Source organism: Hyla sarda, chromosome 7 (assembly GCF_029499605.1).
Source record: "Hyla sarda isolate aHylSar1 chromosome 7, aHylSar1.hap1, whole genome shotgun sequence".
In the NCBI taxonomy this organism is placed as follows: domain Eukaryota; kingdom Metazoa; phylum Chordata; class Amphibia; order Anura; family Hylidae; genus Hyla; species Hyla sarda.
Window position 1 is genome coordinate 184,828,661 of NC_079195.1, and position 24,403 is coordinate 184,853,063.

General features: G+C 45.5%; 1 protein-coding gene across 2 annotated transcripts in view; it reads left to right on the forward strand.

The window, feature by feature from the left end:
- LOC130282867 (bone marrow proteoglycan-like) overlaps positions 1-24,403 on the forward strand; it is a 68,924-nt gene that overhangs the window by 29,004 nt on the left and 15,517 nt on the right. The window contains exons 1-3 of one of the 2 annotated variants that reach the window (XM_056531745.1): positions 5,970-6,020; positions 20,632-20,777; positions 22,881-23,137. In XM_056531745.1, the coding sequence (XP_056387720.1) occupies positions 20,723-20,777; positions 22,881-23,137 (312 nt within the window). In that variant the 5' untranslated portion in view covers positions 5,970-6,020; positions 20,632-20,722. Of the gene's footprint in view, positions 1-5,969; positions 6,021-20,631; positions 20,778-22,880; positions 23,138-24,403 lie in introns of those variants that run through there. The other variant, XM_056531746.1, reaches the window with a different exon arrangement.

Here is a 24,403-nt window from a genome sequence, read left to right on the forward strand (position 1 = left end):
TTTGTCAGGGGCCTTTAGTGTTTATAGAGCTACCATGGAGCTAAAACAGCGAGACACCCCTTATTTTGGAAACTATACTCCTCAGGGAACGTAACAAGGGGTACAGTGAATATTTACACCTCACAGGTGTTTGGAACATTGGGCCGTAAAATTACAAAATAGGGTTTTTTCCCAAAAATGCCAGTGTTACCCCAAATCTTTAACCCCTTAAGGACCAGGCCATTTTACACCTTAGGACCAGATCGTTTTTTGAACATCTGACCACTGTCACTTTAAACATTAATAACTCTGGGATGCTTTTACCTATCATTCTGATTCCGAGATTGTTTTTTGTGACATATTCTACTTTATGTTATTGGTAAAATGTTGTCGATACTTGCATCGTTTCTTAGTCAAAAATTCCAAAATTTGATGAAAAATTTGAAAATTTCTCATTTTTCTAACTTTGAAGCTCTCTGCTTGTAAGGAAAATGGATATTCCAAATCATTTTTTTTTATTCACATATACAATATGTCTTCTTTATGTTTGCATCATAAAATGTACGTGTTTTTACTTTTGGAAGACACCAGAGGGCTTCAAAGTTCAGCAGCAATTTTCCAATTTTTCACAAAATTTCCAAAATCACAATTTTTCAGGGACCAGTTCAGGTTTGAAGTGGATTTGAAGGGTCTTCATATTAGAAATACTCCACAAATGACCCCATTATAAAAACTGCAGCCCCCAAAGTATTCAAAATGACATTCAGTCAGCATTTTAACCCTTTAGGTGTTTCACAGGAATAGCAGCAAAGTGAAGGAGAAAATTCACAATCTTCATTTTTTACACTCGCATGTTCTTGTAGACCCAATTTTTGAATTTTTACAAGGGGTAAAAGGAGAACATTTATATTTATATTTGTAGCCCAATGTGTCTCGAGTAAGGACATACCTCATATGTCTATGTAAAGTGTTCGGCGGGCGCAGTAGAGAGCTCAGAAGCGAAGGAGCGACAAGGGGATTTTGGAGAGTACGTTTTTCTGAAATGGTTTTTGGGGGGCATGTTGCATTTAGGAAGCCCCTATGGTGCCAGAACAGGGAAAAAAACACATGGCATACCATTTTGGAAACTAGACCCCTTGAGGAACGTAACAAGGAATAAAGTGAGCCTTAATACCCGACAGGTGTTTCACGACTTTTGCATATGTAAAAAAAAATTTAAAAAAATTAACTAAAATGTGTGTTTCCCCCCAAATTTCACATTTATGCAAGGGTTAATAGCCCCCAAATACCCCCCAAAATTTGTAACCCCATCTCTTCTGAGTATGGAGGTACCCCATAAGTTGACCTGAAGTGCACTATGGGCGAACTACAATGCTCAGAAGAGAAGGAGTCCTATTTGGCTTTTTGAGAGCAAATTTTGCTCGGGGGCATGTCGCATTTAGGAAGCCCCTATGGTGCCAGGACAGCAAAAAATACCCACATGGCATACCATTTTGGAAACTAGACCCCTTGAGGAACGTTACAAGGAATAAAGTGAGCCTTAATACCCCACAGGTGTTTCACGACTTTTGCATATGTAAAAAAAATTACAAAAAATGTCACTAAAATGTGTGTTTCCCCCCCAAATTTCACATTTATGTAAGGGTTAATAGCAGAAAATACCCCCCAAAACTTGTAACCCCATCTCTTCTGAGTATGGAGGTACCCCATAAGTTGACCTGAAGTGCACTATGGGCGAACTACAATGCTCAGAAGAGAAGGAGTCATATTTGGCTTTTTGAGAGCAAATTTTGCTCGGGGGGGCATGTCACATTTAGGAAGCCCCTATGGTGCCAGGACAGCAAAATAACCCCCACATGGAATACGATTTTGGAAACTAGACCCCTTGAGGAAGGTAACAAGGGGTACAGTGAGCATTTACCCCCCACTGGTGTCTGTCAGATCTTTGGAACAGTGGGCTGTACAAAATTTGTAATTTGCACAGCCCACTGTTCCAAAGATCTGTCAGACACCAGTGGGGGGTAAATTCTCACTGCACCCCTCATTACATTCCCTGAGGGGTGTAGTTTCCGAAATGGGGTCATATGTGGGGTTTTGTTTTTTTTGCGTTTGTCAAAACCGCTGTAACAATCAGCCACCCCTGTGCAAATCACCTCAAATGTACATGGTGCACTCTCCCTTCTGGGCCTTGTTGTGCGCCCCCAGAGCACTTTGCGCCCACATATGGGGTATCTCCGTAGTCGGGAGAAATTGCATTACAAATTTTTTCCCTTTTACCTCTTGTCAAAATGAAAAGTATGGGGCAACACCAGCATGTTAGTGTAAAAAATTTATTTTATATGCTTTATATGCTGGTGTAGACCCCAACTTCACCTCTTCATAAGGGGTGAAAGGAGAAAAAGCCCCCCAAAATTTGTTAGGCAATTTCTCCCGAGTACGGCAATACCCCATATGTGTCCCTAAACTGTTGCCTTGAAATACGACAGGGCTCCAAAGTGAGAGAGCGCCATGCGCATTTGAGGTCTGAATTAGGGATTTGCATAGGGGTATTCTACGCCAGTGATTCCCAAACAGGGTGCCTCCAGCTGTTGCAAAACTCCCAGCATGCTTGGACAGTCAACGGCTGTCCGGCAATACTGGGAGTTGTTGTTTTGCAACAGCTGGAGGCTCCATTTTGAAAACAGTGGCGTACCAGACGTTTTTCATTTTTATTGGGGAGGGGGGCTGTGTAGGGGTATGTGTATATGTAGTGTTTTTTTTACTTTTTTTATTTTATTTTGTGTTAGTGTGGTGTAGTGTTTTTAGGGTACAGTCACACGGGCAGAGGGGGTTACAGCAAGTTTCCCGCTGCGAGTTTGAGCTGCCGCGCAAAATTTGCTGCATCGCAAACTTGCAGCCTGATACTCACTGTAAGCCCCCTGTCCATGTGAATGTATCCTGTACATTCACAGGGGGGGGGGGGGACCTCTAGCTGTTGCAAAACTACAACTCCCAGCATGCACAGTCTATCAGTGCATGCTGGTAGTTATAGTTTTGCAACAGCTGGAGGCACACGGGTTGGGAAACACTGAGTTAGGAAACAGACAATGTTTCCCAACCAGTGTGCCTCCTGTTGTTGCAAAACTACAACTCCCAGCATTCTCAGGCATGCTGGAAGTAGTACTGCAACATCTTTAGAGCCAGATGTTGCCGATCTACAACTCCCAGCATGCTTGGAGTTGTAGTTTTGCAAGATCTGGAGGACTACAGTTTGCAGACCACTAATACAGTGGTTCCCAATCTGTGCCCTTCCAGATGTTGCAAAACTACAACTCCCAGTATGCCCAAACTGTCCAGGCATGCTGGGAGTTGTAGTTCTGCAACATCTGAAGGGCCAGATGTTACAGAACTACAACTCCCAGCATGCCTGGACAGTAAGGGCATGCTGAGGATGTGTAGTTTTGCAACATCTGGAAGGGCACAGTGGTCTCCAAACTGTGGACCTCCAGATGTTGCAAAACTACAACTCCCAGCATGCCCAGACGCCAAGGGCTGTCTGGGCATGCTGGGAGTTGTAGTTTACAAGGTCCCATTACAGCAATGCATGTCGCTTTACGGCGACGTGCATTGCTGTAAAGGGCCCGACCGCGGCTGAAGATCTACTCACCTGTCGCCCCGCCGCCGTCTTCCTCGCCGGGATCCGGGTCTTCAGGGACGAGGTAAGTACCGGGGGCCGGTCCCCAGCACTCCCCCGTCCCCCGCCGCGTCCTCCGGTCTTCCTCCCGTCCTCTCCGGACTTTCAGGGGCCGGGCAGGACGGGAGGAAGTAACCGCCCCCCCCCCCCCCCCCCTCCTGCGATTGGTCGGTTAACTAACCGACGGATTGCAGGGGATCGAAGGAGGTGGCAGGCTTGCCACCTCACTCCGATACTTCAGCATGGTCCTGGCTGTCTGCGACAGCCGGGATCATGCGAAATTACCGGGCGGTCGGGTCCCAGAGACCCGATCAGCCCGGTATCGCCGCAGATCGCAAGGGCGATTTCCCTTGCGATTTGCGGCGATTGCCAACATGGGGGGCCTACATGGCCCCCCTCGGCGTTTGCCCTGGATGCCTGCTGAAGGATTTCAGCAGGCATCCAGTTCCGATCTCTGCCCGGCGAGCGGCAGGGACCGGAAAAGGCCATGACGTCGTGGGACGTCATTGGTCCTTAAGGCCCAGGGTGCCATGACGTCCCACGACGTCATTGGTCCTTAAGAGGTTAATTTGCAAAAGGGGTAATAGGAGAAAATGCCCCCAGATTTTGTTATCCCATTGCTTCTAAGTATGGAAATACCCCATATGTGGACGTAACATGCTGTGTGGGCGCACTACTAGGCCCAAGAGTCACAGAGCTATGTGTGCATTTGAGGCCTATGCAATGGCGTTGCGACCGGGGTGCAGCCCGATGGGGTGACACCAGGTACAACCCCGGTCCTCAGTTGCGCTGACTCCGTACTAGCTGCACCCTCCAGTCATCACTTGCGCTGTCTCACTTGCGCTGTCTCCGTACTAGTAGGACCATCCCCCCCCCCCCCGTCACCTGCACAGTGAATCTGCCTGCGCCCCCACGTCTTCTGTTGCGCCCGCCCGACGTGCCTCCGCAGGGCCGCGCAGGAGGACATGACGTGACGTCACTCGCAGAGCGCCCAGAGAGAAGGAGCGCTGCACTGGATGGGTGAGTGAGTGTGTGTCTGTCTCACTCTATCTTTGTTTGTGTATCTCTGTCTGTGTGTGTGTGTGACTCTGTGTGTGTGTGTGTGACTGTGTGTGTGACTCTGTCTGTGTGTGACTCTGTGTGTGTGACTCTGTGTGTGTCTCTGTGTGTGTGTCTGTCGCTATCTCTGTCTGACTCTATGTCTGTGTGTGACTATGTCTGTGTGTGACTCTCTGTCTGTGTGTGACTCTGTCTGTGTGACTGTGTGTGTGACTGCATGTGACTCTGTGTGTGTGTGACTGCGTGTGACTGTCTGTGAGTGTGTGTCTCTCTGACTGTGTGTGTGTCTCTCTCTATCTATCTGTGTGTGTGTGTCTTTTTTTTGTGTGTGTGTGGGGGGGGGGGGGTTTTGTTTGAATCAGCGATCTAATGTGGGGAGACTTTGACCTATTGTGAGGAACATGCAAGGGAACCTGCAGCCTAATGGGGGAAACTACTACCAAATGTGGGGAATATATGCTACCTAATGTGGGGAAACTGCTACCTAATGTGGGGAAACTGCTACCTAATGTTTGAAAACTGCTACCTAATGTGCCAAAGCTGCTACATAATGTGGGAAAACTGCTACCTAATGTGGGGAATCTGTGCTACCTCATGTGGGGAAACTGCTACCTAATGTGTGGAATCTGTGCTACCTAATGTGGGGAATCTGTGCTACCTAATGTGGGGAAATGACTACCCAATGCGGGGTAACTGGTACCAAATGTGGGGAATCTATGCTACCTAATGTGTGGAAACTGCTACCTACCTAATGTGGGGGAACTGCTATGTACCTTAAGTGGGGGAACTGCTGCTTACCTAATGCTCCCCCCAGGCAGTAACACCCTCATCATCCACCAGCAACCCCCCCCCCCCCAGCAGCAGAACCTCCATCAGCAGATCCTGTTGGTGGATGATGGGGGTGATACTTCCAGGGGGGATGGCCAGTAGCACCCTCATCATCCTCCAGCAACACCCCCCAGTACTAGCTCCCCCATCATCCACTAGCAACAACACCAGATTTATATTCAGAGGGTACAGCATGTGGCAGATTTATATTCAGAGGGTATAGTATGTGGCAGATTTATATTCAGAGGGTACAGTATGTGTTGGTATTATATTCAGAATGTACAGTGTGTGGTAGTATTATATTCAGTGGGTATGGTGTATGGAAGGTTTATAATCAAAGAGTATAGTGTATAGTAGTATTATATTTAGAGGATACAGTGTCTGGCAGGTTTATAATAATAATATATGAGAATGCGCTGACATAGTGAGGAGACGTCTGGGCGTCACATTCTACAGACAGAAGTTTTAGCTGGACCAGGCGGTATGTACCATCTGAATTAGATAAGGGAAGACTATAGAGAAGACGTCACCTGTAGTCACTGATATTATTGTGTATTCTCCTCACTATAGAGAAGACATCACCTGTAGTCACTGATATTATTGTGTATTCTCCTCACTATAGAGAAGACGTCACCTGTAATCACTGATATCATTGTACATTCTCCTCACTATGTCCTATCAGAGCTGTAGTCACTTGTAAGTTCTACAGTTATGGTGAGTGAAACTACAACTCCCAGCATAACCTTACCAGTGCATAAAGGGGTACTCTACTGGAAAACATTTTTTTTTTTTTTTTTCTTTTAACAAAACCTCTACTTAACAACATCCTACAATCTCTCCCTCTCTCTCACCCCTCTCACCTAATCATCCTTCCACCTCCCTTTTCCACTCACACCCAGAGTTCACCCCTGATATTTAGGGAGGTTCACACCAACTTATTTAATTGGGTTTCAAAAATTTCCCAGATCTCCTGCCATTTATCTTTTGACTTATCCTTTACAATCCTATTTAATCTTAATTTCTCCATAATACATATTTGTTTCAATGTTCTAACAATGGAAATTACATTTGGAAGAGTTTGGCTATTCCAACAACTGGCTATTGCCTCCCTTGTTGTAACCAGTACATGGAAGGCTATCACTGAATATTTCAGTTGGAGGTGATTCAAACCCATTGATAATAACGCCATTCCTGGCCCCCAGGTAATATCCATAGTTTCACCCCACAATAGCTTCAGTAATTCATATATCTTAACCCAAAACCTTTTTATATGTGGGCAATCCCACCAAATATGTTTTAATGTACCCACCCCCAGCTTACACCGCCAACAAACCGAAGAGTTCTTTATATTGAATTTAGCCATTTTAACCGGGGTCAGGTACCACCTATATAGTAACTTACGCGATGACTCCAAATGGGAGAGACAGTGTGAAAACTTGACTGGGATAGTAAAGATACCCGACCATGTTTCTTCAGAGATAGAAAACCCTAGGTCAATTTCCCATTTGACCTGAAAATTCATTATTTTGGGATCTGTTTGTTGTAGAGCTTTATATGATCTAGATATCCCACCTCTACCCCCCTTATTATTAAAGAAATACTCATTGTATCTTGACTTTACTTCAATTCTCCAATCAAAAGAGGAGACACAATGTCGCAGCTGCAAATACTTAAAAAAGTCTTTTGGAGGGATTTCAAATTTTTTAGTGATATGTTCAAATGGCAGCAGTCCTGTATCCCCCACAATATCTCCTAATGTTAAAATACCCTTCTTCATCCAGGCAGCAAAATCTGTTGTTGGTATAAGGAACTGGACTACCGCCAGTGGAACATTCTCCAATATGCATGGGTTTAGGATTTGATGTTGCAGCACGTACCGCCATGCCTCCAAACCCGCGACAACCGTCGCAACATCCCTTCCCATTTTCTTATTTAATAAAGCTAATACCCACAAAACTAACCCAGGGGGCACTCCCCCCCATCAGCTCAGTTTCCAAGACTACCCAGTGCATCCCCACTTCATTATGCCATAATCTCTGAACCTGGGTAAAGAGGGAAGCGTAATAATATTTTAAAAGGTTTGGGCAGCCTAGTCCCCCTTCTTTAATAGGACGATATAGTATTTGAGCAGAGGTTCTTGGTTTCTTGTTTTTCCAAATATAGTTTAATATTATTTGCTGAAGGATTTTAATTGACTTATTTGGTATTTTGATTGGCATATTGCGAAAGATGTATAAAATCTTAGGCAGCAGCATCATTTTAACTATTGACACCCTCCCCAGCCATGAAATCGGCAGTCTGGAGTAAGTTGCCACATCCAGCTTCATTTGGAGTATCAGTGAATCCACATTTAGTTTCCCCGTATACTGTAGCGTAGTCCCTAATTTTATGCCTAAGTAACTTATGTTTTCCTCTGTCCACATGAATGAATATTTTTCCCCCAAGCACCTTCTAGTTACTTTATCAATATTAAGCATAAGGGCCACAGATTTTGTTATATTAAGTTTATAAAAATTTACTTTGCTGAACTCCTCTAATATCTTTACTATTGATTTTAAAGATTTAAGTGGGTCGACACATGAAATCAGTATGTCATCTGCAAAAAGACTTATTCGATAATCTCCGGTGCCTGTACCTACTGGGATACCTCGTATGTCACCCGACCTTCTCATTTGCTCCGCCAGTGGTTCTATTGCTAGAACAAAAAGCAGGGGAGACAGGGGGCAACCCTGCCTTGTACCATTAGAAATAGAGAAGGTTCTAGAGGTTGCCCCCTCTGTTCGCACCCTTGCACTGGGAACAGTGTACAAGGCCATGATTGCCCCAATAACCGCTGATGACAAACCAAACCTCTCCATTACCGAACACAGATAGCCCCAATGAATGCGGTCGAATGCCTTCTCTGCGTCCAGACCCAACAGGAGAGAAGGCATCCGACCGTGACCCACCCAGTCCATGAGGTCCAGCATGCGACGGGTCCCATCTGATGATTGTCTGCCTTTAACAAAACCCACTTGATCTACATGAATCAGTTCTGGTAATAGTGGACTCAATCTCGCTGCTAATAATTTAGCGTATATTTTTATATCTTCATTCAGCAGCGATATGGGTCTAAAATTGGATGTGATCGTGGGATCTTTCCCCTCCTTTGGGATTAATATAATCTGGGCCTCCAGCATCTCTTTCAGCACTATACCTTTATTAAAAATTTAATTGCAAAGCTCCGTAACCACTGGTGCTAGCCTTATTGCTTGTGTTTTGTAAATTTCGCCTATTAAACCATCCGGCCCTGGAGATTTAGCTAGTTTTAATTTATGTATTTGTTGGAACACTTCCTCTAGTTGGAATGGGGCTTCTAAACTCAACTTTTGATCATCGGAAAGTTGTGGTAAGGGTATTTTAGATAAAAAGTATTTTATTGTTTCAGGGGTGGGTTGAGTAGTTTCTAAGTTATTATTCAAATTGTATAATTGCTCATAGTAATCTGCGAAAGCATTGGCTATACTTTTGGGATCAAAAATTCTAATATTATTTTGTAACGTAATATATGTAATTTCCCCCCTTTTTTTATTGATTTTTGTTTGTCTAGCTAAATATCTCCCTGGTCTGTTAGCTAAGTAATATGTATCTGTTTTCTTGTTAATTAGAGCTCTGTTTAGTTTATATAAATCCATATTATGTAAATCAGCGGTAATACTTGATATGCGGGTTGCTATGGAATTATTAAATAACATTTTGTTCCTTCTATGGAGATCTGCCAACTCCGTCGTTAGCGCTCTTCTCTTAGCTCTATCTTCTTTTTTATAATGAGCTGTTAAACTTATAATTTGTCCTCTGAGTGCTGCTTTAAACGCACACCAGAGCATAGAGACAGAGTTAACTGATCCTGAATTTATTTCAAAAAAGGTATCAATAAAAGAAGCCAGGGATTTTTTACATTCTTCTTTATTAACAATATAAGAGCTAGCCCGCCATGGCCTATCTGGAATAACTAAGCCAGGGCCTTTTAATTCCAAGATAATTGGGGCATGGTCCGACCATGTTATTGTTTTTATTTCGGATACTACTACTGAGTCTAAGAGTGATCTATTAATAAGAAAAAAGTCTATACGTGTATATACTTTATGCACGTGTGAGTAAAATGTAAAGTCTTTTTCCATAGGATGTTGGATCCTCCAAATGTCAAATAATTCGTACTTTGAAATGGTTTTTGATACTGGTGTCGGTTCTTTACCTATTACTTTAGATGTGTCACGATGCCGGCTGGCAGGTAGTGGATCCTCTGTGCCAGAGAGGGATTGGCGTGGACCGTGCTAGAGGATCGGTTCTAAGTCACTACTGGTTTTCACCAGAGCCCGCCGCAAAGCGGGATGGTCTTGCTGCGGCGGTAGTGACCAGGTCGTATCCCCTAGCAACGGCTCAACCTCTCTGGCTGCTGAAGATAGGCGCGGTACAAGGGAGTAGACAGAAGCAAGGTCGGACGTAGCAGAAGGTCGGGGCAGGCAGCAAGGATCGTAGTCAGGGGCAACGGCAGGAGGTCTGGAACACAGGCTAGGAACACACAAGGAAACGCTTTCACTGGCACTAAGGCAACAAGATCCGGCGAGGGAGTGAAGGGGAAGTGAGGTGATATAGGGAAGTGCACAGGTGTAAACACTAATTGGAACCACTGCGCCAATCAGCGGCGCAGTGGCCCTTTAAATCGCAAAGACCCGGCGCGCGCGCGCCCTAGGGAGCGGGGCCGCGCGCGCCGGGACAGAACTGACGGAGAGCGAGTCAGGTACGGGAGCCGGGGTGCGCATCGCGAGCGGGCGCTACCCGCATCGCGAATCGCATCCCGGCCAGAGGCGGTATCGCAGCGCCCCGGGTCCGTGGAACCGACCGGAGCGCTGCAGTGAGAGGAGTGTAGCGAGCGCTCCGGGGAGGAGCGGGGACCCGGAGCGCTCGGCGTAACAGTACCCCCCCCCTTGGGTCTCCCCCTCTTCTTGGAGCCTGAGAACCTGAGGACCAGACTTTTGTCCAGGATATTGTCCTCAGGTTCCCAGGACCTCTCTTCAGGACCACAACCCTCCCAATCCACTAGAAAGAAGGTTTTCCCTCTGACCTTTTTAGATGCTAAAATTTCTTTGACGGAGAAGATGTCCGAGGAGCCGGAGACAGGAGTGGGGGGAACAGATTTGGGAGAGAAACGGTTAATGATAAGTGGTTTAAGAAGAGAAACATGAAAGGCATTAGGAATACGAAGAGAAGGAGGAAGAAGAAGTTTGTAAGAGACAGGATTAATCTGGCGCAAAATCTTGAAAGGACCAAGATAGCGTGGTCCCAACTTATAGCTAGGGACACGGAAGCGGACATATTTGGCGGAGAGCCATACCTTGTCTCCAGGGGAAAAAATGGGAGGAGCTCTTCTTTTCTTATCCGCGAATCTCTTCATGCGTGAAGAAGCCTGTAAGAGAGAATTTTGGGTCTCTCTCCATATGATGGAAAGATCACGAGAAATTTCATCCACAGCGGGCAGACCAGAGGGCAAGGGGGTAGGGAGGGGGGGAAGAGGGTGACGGCCGTACACCACGAAAAACGGGGATTTGGAGGAAGATTCAGAGATTCTGAAATTATACGAGAATTCGGCCCAAGGTAGAAGATCTGCCCAGTCATCCTGGCGGGAGGAAACAAAATGTCGTAAATAGTCACCCAAGATCTGGTTAATTCTTTCTACTTGTCCATTGGATTGAGGATGGTATGCAGAAGAAAAATTTAATTTAATCTTGAGTTGTTTACAGAGAGCCCTCCAGAATTTAGACACAAATTGGACGCCTCTATCCGAGACGATCTGCGTAGGCAACCCGTGAAGACGAAAAATGTGTACAAAAAATTGTTTAGCCAACTGAGGCGCTGAAGGAAGACCAGGAAGAGGGATGAAATGTGCCATTTTGGAGAATCGATCAACGACCACCCAAATAACAGTGTTGCCATGGGATGGGGGTAAGTCAGTAATAAAATCCATACCAATCAGAGACCAAGGTTGTTCGGGAACAGGCAGAGGAAGAAGAAAACCAGCGGGCTTCTGGCGAGGAGTCTTATCCCGGGCACAGATAGTGCAGGCTCGCACAAAGTCCACCACATCAGTCTCTAGAGTCGGCCACCAATAGAAGCGAGAGATGAGTTGCACAGATTTCTTGATGCCCGCATGACCTGCGAGATGGGAGGAGTGACCCCATTTGAGGATTCCGAGGCGTTGGCGTGGAGAAACAAAGGTCTTTCCTGGAGGAGTTTGCCTGATGGAGGCTGGAGAAGTGGAAATCAGGCAGTCAGGAGGAATGATGTGTTGAGGGGAGAGTTCAATTTCAGAAGCATCTGAGGAACGAGAGAGAGCATCGGCCCTAATGTTCTTATCAGCAGGCCGAAAGTGAATTTCAAAATTAAATCGGGCAAAGAACAGAGACCACCTGGCCTGACGAGGATTCAGCCGTTGGGCAGACTCGAGGTATGAGAGGTTCTTGTGATCGGTGTAAATAATAACTGGAAATCTTGATCCCTCCAGCAGATGCCTCCATTCCTCAAGTGCTAATTTAATGGCTAGAAGCTCTCGATCCCCGATGGAGTAGTTCCTCTCCGCCGGAGAGAAGGTCCTAGAAAAAAACCCACAAGTAACAGCATGCCCGGAAGAGTTTTTTTGTAGAAGGACAGCTCCAGCTCCCACTGAGGAGGCATCAACCTCCAATAGGAAGGGTTTAGATGGGTCAGGTCTGGAGAGCACGGGAGCCGAAGAGAAGGCAGACTTGAGTCGTTTAAAGGCGTCTTCCGCTTGAGGAGGCCAAGACTTGGGATCGGCATTTTTTTTGGTTAAAGCCACAATAGGAGCCACAATGGTAGAAAAATGTGGAATAAATTGCCTGTAATAATTGGCGAACCCCAAAAAACGTTGGATGGCACGGAGTCCGGAGGGGCGTGGCCAATCTAAGACGGCAGAGAGTTTATCTGGATCCATTTGTAGTCCCTGGCCAGAGACCAAGTATCCTAGAAAAGGAAGAGATTGGCATTCAAACAGACATTTCTCAATTTTAGCATAGAGTTGATTGTCACGAAGTCTCTGAAGAACCATACGGACATGCTGGCGGTGTTCTTCTAGATTGGCCGAAAAAATTAGGATATCATCAAGATATACAACAACACAGGAGTATAACAGATCACGAAAAATTTCATTAACAAAGTCTTGGAAGACAGCAGGGGCGTTGCACAGGCCAAAGGGCATGACCAGATACTCAAAGTGTCCATCTCTGGTGTTAAATGCTGTTTTCCACTCATCCCCCTCTCTGATGCGGATGAGGTTATAGGCGCCTCTTAAGTCCAATTTAGTAAAGATGTGGGCACCTTGGAGGCGATCAAAGAGTTCAGAGATGAGGGGTAAGGGGTAGCGGTTCTTAACCGTGATTTTATTAAGTCCGCGGTAGTCAATGCAAGGACGTAGAGAGCCATCTTTTTTGGACACAAAGAAAAATCCGGCTCCGGCAGGAGAGGAGGATTTACGGATAAAGCCCTTTTTTAGATTCTCCTGGACGTATTCAGACATGGCAAGAGTCTCTGGGGCAGAGAGAGGATAAATTCTGCCCCGGGGTGGAGTAGTGCCCGGGAGGAGGTCGATAGGACAATCATAAGGCCTGTGAGGAGGTAGAGTCTCCGCTTGTTTTTTGCAGAAAACATCCGCGAAGTCCATATAGGCCTTAGGGAGACCGGTTACTGGAGGAAGCAGAGAGTTACGGCAAGGGTTACTGGGAACCGGTTTTAGACAGTCCTTGGAACAAGAGGGCCCCCAACTCTTGATCTCCCCAGTGGACCAATCCAGGGTTGGGGAATGAAGTTGAAGCCAGGGAAGTCCAAGGAGAATTTCCGAGGTGCAATTGGGGAGGACCAAAAGTTCAATCCTCTCGTGATGAGATCCGATGCTCATTAGAAGGGGCTCCGTGCGGAAACGTATGGAACAGTCCAATCTTTCATTGTTTATACAATTGATGTAAAGAGGTCTGGTGAGACTGGTCACTGGGATGTTGAACCTGTTGACGAGAGAGGCCAAAATAAAATTTCCTGCAGATCCAGAGTCCAAGAAGGCCACAGAAGAGAAGGAGAAGGCAGAGGCAGACATCTGCACAGGCACAGTAAGACGTGGAGAAGCAGAGTGGACATCAAGGATTGTTTCACCTTTGTGCGGAGTCAGGGTACGTCTTTCCAGGCGGGGAGGGCGGATAGGACAATCCCTCAGGAAGTGTTCGGTACTAGCACAGTACAGGCAGAGGTTCTCCATGCGGCGTCGTGTCCTCTCTTGAGATGTCAGGCGAGACCGGTCGACCTGCATAGCCTCCACGGCGGGAGGCACAGGAACAGATTGCAGGGAACCAGAGGAGAGAGGAGCCGAGGAGAAGAAACGCCTCGTGCGAACAGAGTCCATATCTTGGCGGAGCTCCTGACGCCTTTCGGAAAAACGCATGTCAATGCGAGTGGCTAGGTGAATAAGTTCATGAAGATTAGCAGGCATTTCTCGTGCGGCCAGAACATCTTTAATGTTGCTGGATAGGCCTTTTTTAAAGGTCGCGCAGAGGGCCTCATTGTTCCAGGATAATTCAGAAGCAAGAGTACGGAATTGTACGGCATACTCGCCAACGGAAGAATTACCCTGGACCAGGTTCAACAGGGCAGTCTCAGCAGAAGAGGCTCGGGCAGGTTCCTCAAAGACACTTCGAATTTCCGAGAAGAAGGAGTGTACAGAGGCAGTGACGGGGTCATTGCGGTCCCAGAGCGGTGTGGCCCAAGCCAGGGCTTTTCCAGACAGCAGGCTGACTACGAAAGCCACCTTAGACCTTTCAGTGGGGAACTGGTCCGACATCATCTCCAAGTGTAATGAACATTGGGAAAGGAAGCCACGACAAAACTTAGAGTCCCCATCAAATTTATCCGGCAAGGATAGTCGTAGTCCAGAAGCGGCCACTCGCTGCGGGGGAGGTACAGGAGCTGGCGGAGGAGATGGTTGCTGGAGCTGTGGTAGTAACTGTTGTAGCATAACAGTCAGTTGAGACAGCTGTTGGCCTTGTTGCGCAATCTGTTGTGACTGCTGGGCGACCACCGTGGTGAGGTCAGCGACAACTGGCAGAGGAACTTCAGCGGGATCCATGGCCGGATCTACTGTCACGATGCCGGCTGGCAGGTAGTGGATCCTCTGTGCCAGAGAGGGATTGGCGTGGACCGTGCTAGAGGATCGGTTCTAAGTCACTACTGGTTTTCACCAGAGCCCGCCGCAAAGCGGGATGGTCTTGCTGCGGCGGTAGTGACCAGGTCGTATCCCCTAGCAACGGCTCAACCTCTCTGGCTGCTGAAGATAGGCGCGGTACAAGGGAGTAGACAGAAGCAAGGTCGGACGTAGCAGAAGGTCGGGGCAGGCAGCAAGGATCGTAGTCAGGGGCAACGGCAGGAGGTCTGGAACACAGGCTAGGAACACACAAGGAAACGCTTTCACTGGCACTAAGGCAACAAGATCCGGCGAGGGAGTGAAGGGGAAGTGAGGTGATATAGGGAAGTGCACAGGTGTAAACACTAATTGGAACCACTGCGCCAATCAGCGGCGCAGTGGCCCTTTAAATCGCAAAGACCCGGCGCGCGCGCGCCCTAGGGAGCGGGGCCGCGCGCGCCGGGACAGAACTGACGGAGAGCGAGTCAGGTACGGGAGCCGGGGTGCGCATCGCGAGCGGGCGCTACCCGCATCGCGAATCGCATCCCGGCCAGAGGCGGTATCGCAGCGCCCCGGGTCCGTGGAACCGACCGGAGCGCTGCAGTGAGAGGAGTGTAGCGAGCGCTCCGGGGAGGAGCGGGGACCCGGAGCGCTCGGCGTAACAAGATGATGAGTCTACTGAGGGCCAAATGGTTTGGTTAAAGTCCCCCATAATCACAACTCTATCGCTAACTGAAAAAGGAGTTCTGCGAAGAACCATATTCAAAAATCGGTTTTGATTACGATTTGGAGCATATAATCCAATAAATACATAGTAGATCCCTCCGATCCTGCACCTGAGGGACACATATCTTCCTTCCTTATCGATATCTACCACTGGGTCTATTAGTTGTATCGACTTACTGATAATTAGTGCCACCCCTCCTTTTTTACTCGGTGCTGGGGCCTGATAAATTACAGGGAACATTTTGTGGTTCAACCTAAAAGTATCTTTTATTGCTAAATGTGTCTCTTGTAAGCACATTATGTCTGCTTTAAGTTCTACCGCCTCGCTCCATACCTTAGATCTCTTGATCGGGGAATTCAATCCTTTACAGTTCAAAGATACCACCCGCAATGCCATACCTGATGTACTTCTTTTCTATCTTTCTTTTTTGGCGTGGACTCCCTATGGGTGACTCTGGGTGGGGGGAAGGAGAGGCAGTCATAAACAAACATACAATTCAAAACAACCCTTATGTCCCTTGAAATAATTTTATTCCCTGGACATTTCACAAAACATACTAAATTAACAAATGGCGTCCCGAAGAACGCTTGGTGGAGAGTATGGCTTACACCTTCTGCCATACTCCTGTGTCAGCTATACCGGCTTAGTGGTGGAGGGAAAGACAACTAATAACAGCTACACATATCTATCTTTTTTTCCACCTTAGAGAACGAGCGGCAAATCAGAAAACTGCCAAAAAAGGATAACATCTATGGGCAATGACTCTCTGCTTTAATTCCATTAATCTTTTCCTCTATCTACTTTAAAAAAAGAAAAAAAAAAAGGGGGGGGGGGGGAAAGAATTTTCACTAATACTTCATCTATCGGTTTATACTCTCTTAATTCCAATTTTAACCCATTTTCTGCTTAGCTACCGACCATTCTCTAGGTAGATAAGGACTTTTATCATGAGGTTCCTGTTGGGTTGGGTGAAAACCCCATCTTGCACAGAAAATTTTTTTTTAATCAACTGGTGCTACAAAGTTAAACAGACTTATAAGTTAATTCTACTTAAAAATCTTAATACTTCCAGTACTTATTAGTTGATTCACAGGAATTTCTTTTCTTTTTTAATTTATTTTCTGTCTGACCACAGTGCTCTGTGCTGACACCTCTGTCCATGTCAAGAACTGTCCATAGTAGGAGCAAATCCCCATAGCAAACCTATATTGCTCTGTACAGTTCCTAACATGGACAGACAGAGCACTGTGGACAGACTGGAAAGAACTACACAACTTTCTGTGGAGAATACAACAGCTTATAAGTACTGTAAGGATTAAGATTTTAAATAGAAGTAATTTAAAAATCTGTTTAACTTTCTGGCACCAGTTGATATAAAAGAAAATGTTTTCCAGTGGAGTACCCCTTTAAGTAATTCTGGGAGCTGTATATTTAAATGGTGAAAATTTCTTTAACACTTTCCTATTCTGTGGCAACTGGTATATCTGATTATTACACAGGAATTTCTCACAATGCGCTACACCAGTGGTGTCTGTCACAACAGGCTAAAAACTTACTGTGGGGGGGGGGAAGGTATGGGGTGACACCATTTTCTACCGCACCGGGTGACACCATCCCTAGCAACGCCACTGGGCCTATGACATATCAGTAGCTGACGGTTACATACATTCAGCAGAAAATAAAAGGAAGGAACACCCACATATGACCCTATTACAGACAGGTCTAGGTGTATAGGGGAGGACTGGACATTGAACGGGTGTCCCCTAAATTTATGTTCCAGGAATGGATGAAGTGTACTATGGGGGGGGGGGGTGAATGAAAAATGCAATTTTACTACTGATATGTCAATTATATCTGTTTAACAAAGTTAAACAGACTTATAAGTTAATTCTACTTAAAAATCTTAATACTTCCAGTACTTATTAGTTGATTCACAGGAAGTTCTTTTCTTTTTTAATTTATTTTCTGTCTGACCACAGTGCTCTGTGCTGACACCTCTGTCCATATCAAGAACTGTCCATAGTAGGAGCAAATCCCCATAGCAAACCTATATTGCTCTGTACAGTTCCTAACATGGACAGACAGAGCACTGTGGACAGACTGGAAAGAACTACACAACTTTCTGTGGAGAATACAACAGCTTATAAGTACTGTAAGGATTAAGATTTTAAATAGAAGTAATTTAAAAATCTGTTTAACTTTCTGGCACCAGTTGATATAAAAGAAAATGTTTTCCAGTGGAGTACCCCTTTAAGTAATTCTGGGAGCTGTATATTTAAATGGTGAAAATTTCTTTAACACTTTCCTATTCTGTGGCAACTGGTATATCTGATTATTACACAGGAATTTCTCACAATGCGCTACACCAGTGGTGTCTGTCACAACAGGCTAAAAACTTACTGTGAGGGGGGGAAGGTATGGGGTGACACCATTTTCTACCGCACCGGGTGACACCATCCCTAGCAACGCCACTGGGCCTATGACATATCAGTAGCTGACGGTTACATACATTCAGCAGAAAATAAAAGGAAGGAACACCCACATATGACCCTATTACAGACAGGTCTAGGTGTATAGGGGAGGACTGGACATTGAACGGGTGTCCCCTAAATTTATGTTCCAGGAATGGATGAAGTGTACTATGGGGGGGGGGGGGTGAATGAAAAATGCAATTTTACTACTGATATGTCAATTATGTTCCCAGAATGATGACCCAGAACTTAGCTAAAACTAAAAACCCTATGCTCTGAATCATCATTCTGGGAATGTGATGTGAGTGGCCGTCCCTAACCTGTTGCCTCAAATGCGCACCCACTCAGGTGGAGAGAGCACTGCACATTTGAGACAACATAAAAGAAAAACCTTATGATGACACTCTGCATTTTTTTCTGGGATCGTCCCTTCTTTTTAGTGTGGGGGACCTCACCTGGAAAGTGCTGGCCTGGGACGATCCTGGCACCTTTAACTCCAGTTTCTTGGGAAGTCCAGCCTGGCTCACCTCCTGGTCACCAAAGATCAGGGCTCTTAGTACTTCTTCTTGGAACTGGATGAATGTCCCTGTGTTGCCAGTGAACTGGGACAGTACAAAAAGAGTTGTACATGGCAACCTGTACCAAGTAGACCACAACTTTTTTGTACCATACCCGTGTTTTCCGCATGGTGATGTATGGCTTGAGGACTTGATCAGAAAGATCAACTGATTGTAGTCCAGAATACAATCGGGCTTGAGGACCGGTGTTGTGGTACCTCGCACAGGGACAGGTGAGGGCACAGGACTCACCCTGGGCATAGGTGTCTGGATAAAATTTAAGGGGAGGCCTCTCTGTTTCTTCCGCACGGTCCGACAAGCGGATCTGGCGGTGAGGAATGTGAACAGAGGGATGCTGGTATGTCGACATACATGTGGTATACCTTATCCAGCAGTGGGTGCACAAGGTTCCACACGAGTTTCCAGCTAACACCCAGAGTGGGGGGATATTCTGGGGATTCAATACCGGAATCCCGTCCCTCATACTCTAAACTTGTAAGTGTACCCAGAGGTACTCTCGCAAAGTTTGTAGAGTTTCACGCCATACCGTGCCCGCTTCGAGGGAATATACTGGCGGAAGATGAGTCTCCCCTTAAAACTGATAAAAGACTCATCTACCGAGAGGTCCCTGAGGGGTACGTAGGCCTCTCAAAATTTGGCCCCAAAGTTATCTATGACCGGACACCCTTTGTAAAGCCGGTCATAGACAGGATCACTTTGTGGGGGACATGCTGCATTATCAGCGTAACACAGGCATTTCCGTATGGCCATGAACCGTAGAGTGGGGTCTGGTAGAGGATGTCCCCACTCCAGCGCTGCCTGATACTGGGTTTTTTGACTAGGCCCATATGAAGCAAGAGGCCCCAAAATGTCCTCATTTCAGCAGCATTGATGGCGTGCCATCCATTGGGCCTAGCCAAAAACGAATCGTCTGTGTGGGCAAGTGTGTGTGTGTTTGGTGCAAACTCTATATAACGGTGTGTGATAAAATATCCCACACCGTTATAAAAAAAATAAAATAAAACGCTGTGGCCAAAAAAAAAAAAAAAAAAAGGTGGCCAAATGCAGTTCCCTAAAGCCCCAAATAGGGCTCGGGTCACACTGCAAAATGTGCGGTGGACCATTGAGGACCTATTAGGGAGTCGGGGGGGATTTTTTTTTACTTAACAGACAAACTTACGCTGCACTAAGAGTGGCAGGAGGCCACTTTTTCTGATGTGATCAGAGGGGGGGGGGGGGGGGGGGTGTCCCTGGCTCCTTCTCTCAGCTCTGCCCGCTGACTGAGCTCGGTGGGCTGGCAGAGCTGATAGAAGGGGACATTAACCCCTCCTCTGCCAGCAGCTATTGGTCGGATTGTCTGACCAATAGCAGCTCATCTTGAGAGGGGACATCATCGCCACCTCCCCATAGCAAGAGGAGGTGATTGGCCGTGTATAGTACACCGCCGATCACCTTCTAATTCTGGGTCATCGGGTCACAAGTGACCCGTATGACTGGAATCGCCGCAGATCGCCGGTGTGAATTCACCTTCGATCTGCAGCGATCACCAACATGGGGGAGGGGGGGTCTCAAGACCCCCCAGGCGTTGTCACAGGATGCCTGCTGAATAACTTCAGCAGGCATCTAAGGGGTTAGCAAACAACAAACACGGATGACAGATGGACTATATGCATCCATAATGGTTGTATTTTATTTATGAAGTGTAAAAATGTTTAATAAAAAGAAGAAAACAATTTAAAATTCTCTAAGCATTCTTTGTTACGCTTGTTATTATGCAAGAAATCGCACATTTTGTATATAGTCTAGCAGAAATAACATATTTGCATGTCAATAATAGTATATGAGGGTGATCTTTGACAATCTGAACAATTATGAACATAATTAATGTCTGAAAAGTTTTAGGTTGCTACCTCTTTAAATGTATTATTTTGATAATTCATTATATCATTGCTGAAAAATTATTAAAACATTTATCTATCAAGTTTTTCAAATAACGATTAAACATATGAGTCAACACGACCATTCTGACCGTTGCGCTTAGGTAATAAGTTAGGTTGGTTTCATCTGATTTTGCACCATTTCTTATCGGCTTCATGGGCTATTGCACATGGGCTTTCAAGTTCCTAAAATACAATTATAAAAGAGAAGATTTGAAACAGCAGAGCATAACCACAGAAGACCCCCAGAAGTGTGAGAATACACCTAGCAGACATGCTGAGACTTCTACTGCTGCTTTTGGTGGGAGCCGCCTTTGCTCAAGAATCGGGTGAGTTAAAGTGTACCTCTCATGAAATAAACTTTTTATATATTTAAGATAAAGCCCTACTGAATAACTTTTTAATTGCTTTTATTTAAAAAAAATTCCTTCTTTCATGTTTTTTTTTTTACTTTAAAAACTTCGCCACTACTGGTCTCCCTAGCAATCCTGTCAGCAAGCATTTTGGACTCAGTGAGCCAGTCTGAAATCTGCTCTGTGCAGCTCCCAGCCTGTCAGTGAGATAGGCAGGGGGAGGGGGAGCACTCAGCTCAGCACTCAGGGAGCAAACAGTGAGGATACTTTTCCTCTTCTCTTTTTCTCAGTTTCTCTCCCCTCTGTCCACTTTCCACATGGCTAATTATATATGCACTGCTATCTTGCTCTTTCCAGGACTTGCTTTGCTATGACAACCTCCTGTTTACTGTGCAATGAATTGATCTACTGGAGAGCATAGAAAAGAGGTATTTTTAGGGGTTTTTAAAGCAAAATAAATGTAGGGATAGAGTTAGCCTGGGTCAGGGACAGATGGGGAGGGGGATTAGGGAAAGTTTAGATGGTGATAGGTACTCTTTAATAGAACATAAGTGATCACTGATGTTGATACAATTCTTATACACATTATGATCAATTTTGTTAGCTTTTTAAGCAGTTATTGTAGCAGTTAATACTGGGACGGAAATGTATTTGGTTTAGTTAACACTAAATGTTATAAATGTCTTACATGTCTTAGACTGACATGTTAGAATACTAGAATACTTTTTGGGGCACTAATGATACATAGTTAAGGGTACATGTCCATCCAGTTCAAATCTGGCTAGCTTTTTTACACATATAAAGATTAAATTACGATTAGTCAATTAGCTATGTAGCCATCTTTGAATACTCTCCAGGTCTAGATACTTTTCAGTGTGGAGCCTGAAAAGAGTTTATGGAGGGGCAGTATTATATTTATTATATTTAGTTTTTTTTTTATTATTTTTATCCGTTTGCTTTTGCAGTTGCTGACTGACATGCAGCTTTTTAAAAATCTTTTGAAACCACAGGTATGCTTTAAAGGGGTACTCCGCTGCTCCGCGTTTGGAACAAAATGTTCCGAACGCTTAGAGCCGGCGCCGGGAGCTTGTGACATCATTGCCTTGCCCCCTCATGATGTCACGCCCCGCCCCCTCAATGCAAGTCTATGGGAGAGGGCATGACAGCTGTCACGCCCCCTCTCATAGACTTGCATTGAGGGGGCGGGGTGTTAAATCATGAGGGGGTGGGGCGATGATGTTACAAGCTGTCTTGCCCCCTCCCATAGACTTGCATTGAGGGGGCAGGTGTCATGAGGGGGCGGGGGCGGGACTATGGCATCACAAGCTCCCAGTGCCGTCTCTAAGCTTTCGGAACATTTTGTTCCAAACGCTGAGCAGCGGAGTACCCCTTTAAGTATCTTACAAAGCTTTGTGTCATTAACATATACTGACACTTTCTATCCTGACTCCAGAAGACAACTGAAAAAGACTAATTTCAGTTGTGTCTGAATTTGCTCTTTAAAATGAAACCATCTTCGGTGTCAACCCGGACTAACCTGTTGGTACAGGCAGGTAGGGCAGGTGATACTGATTATAATAATACTTACCTATGCCCCATCCATGGTCCTGTTCGTCTGTCCCGCTTCCTATTCCGCCAGCAGGATCGGTGCACAGGGGGAGCTTTAGGAGCATGCCAACGTCACTGCTGCTGCTCCCCCAAGCCTGCTCACAGCTAGACCCAGCGGAGAAGCAGCAGCGGTGACGTCAGTGTGCTCCTGTCATGCAACAAGCCTGCTGCCGGATTAAAGAAGATAACAGATGAACTGGACCATGGATAGGGGGTAGGTAAGTATCATTATAATCAGTGTCACCTGCACTACATTCCTGTATTAACAGGTTAGGGTGGGTGACACTGCTAATAGTTTCCCTTTAATGATTGCTGAAGTTTCTGTCAACATCTAGATCCATCTGTGACTCCTGACAATGTGTCAGGAAGGAAACCTGATAGAATAGCAAAAGCATAACTAAAAAATAAGGGACAACTGAGCCTACAGTAGAAGATATATATTGTTGTTGTTATTATTAATATATTTCCCAGGAGACTTTGCTCTGGAAAACTCTGATGAGTTAATTAAAGCGGTCAATGATGAAGATGAGAAATTAGATGAGGCGTTTGATGATGCCTACGACGAAGAGGATGAGAAGACTGATGAAAAAGACTTGTCTCTGAGTCAAGAAATTGATCATATTGAGCCAGATTTCACTGAAAAAACAGAGGGTGATCTCTGTATTAATAAAGATACATGCGGTACTTACCATGTTTTCCTAAGACCTACGCGCTTCTTTAGAGCTCAGGTATGTTCATATGTCCAATATAAAGCCTTTAATTGTTATGTGTAGGTAAACATGATGCTCATATAGCAACATTTAATTGTTAATGTACTCTAGAATGGTAATGTATCAAATGGCAACGTGTCAATTGGTGCCTGACCTTCAATAGTGCTCAGATGAAGTTAAAGTTGTACTCCGCTGCTCAGCCTTTGGAACAAACTGTTCCGAATGCTAGAGCTGGCATCGGGAGCTTGTGGCGTCATAGCCCCGCCCTTCATGACGTCACAGGGTTATGACGTCACGAGCTCCCGGCGCCGGCTGAAGCGTTTGGAAGTTTGTTCCAAATGCTGAGCAGCGGAGTACCCCTTTATGCCAGATAAAATTGGCATCGGAGGCCGTAACAGTAAATGAATAAAGTTTACACACATCCTTTATTGTCACCAATGTGTCATCTTTTTAAATGTTACATATTAGGTTATTGGATTGGTGATATAAATTATGTCAATGGGACTGTATAGTTTTTAACATGTTTCAAAAGTTCTTTTAGCACATGATCAGCCGGTGGAGGCGAATCCTTCTCTCTCAGCCACACAACATATCATTGTTGGCTCAGGACCAGCATTAGGCATTTTACTGGAACATGTGGGGCATATCTTAAAGCCCTTGCCTTGATAAGGAAGCCCTGTTTTCACTCATTGAAAACAAAAAAAATGGTTTTAATTGGGAGGGGGGGGGGGTTATGGTTCAGTTTTTTGACAGCTTCTAGCTTTTGCAGAAAATTTTATATGAAAAAAAAAATGAAATCTCTTTTTTATTGGGAAACACTGTGTCTGGTATGGCAGCTCTGAGCTTCTATTCTATAAACTGGTTGTCTACAAATATATGATGTCTTCACAACTCCTTGGTGCAGATTACTGTACATGTATGCAAGCTCTGTCCTAACAGCAGGGGTCAAGTCCTGGGGAAAAAAGTGTAGGAACTCGCCACAGATTTCCACTCAACGGCTGCTCCTACAGGACTCTTGCTAATGGCTAATGATGTTTCTGCTGTGGAAAAAGTGCAGGAACTCAGTTCCCATGCATTCCTGTAGGACTGGAGCCCTGCCTAACAGGCTATGAAGCAAGCTGAGAAGGTAATAGATAATGGCTGCCTGCTGCTATCAGTAACCAAAACTTACTGTCAATGACCGCCACCAGTTATAGCAATTGCAGCTTTAACAAGCTCAATGACAGGTAATGTTCCTGTTTGGTATCCAACTGGCACCCCTGCAACATGATCCCAGTGTGCTGA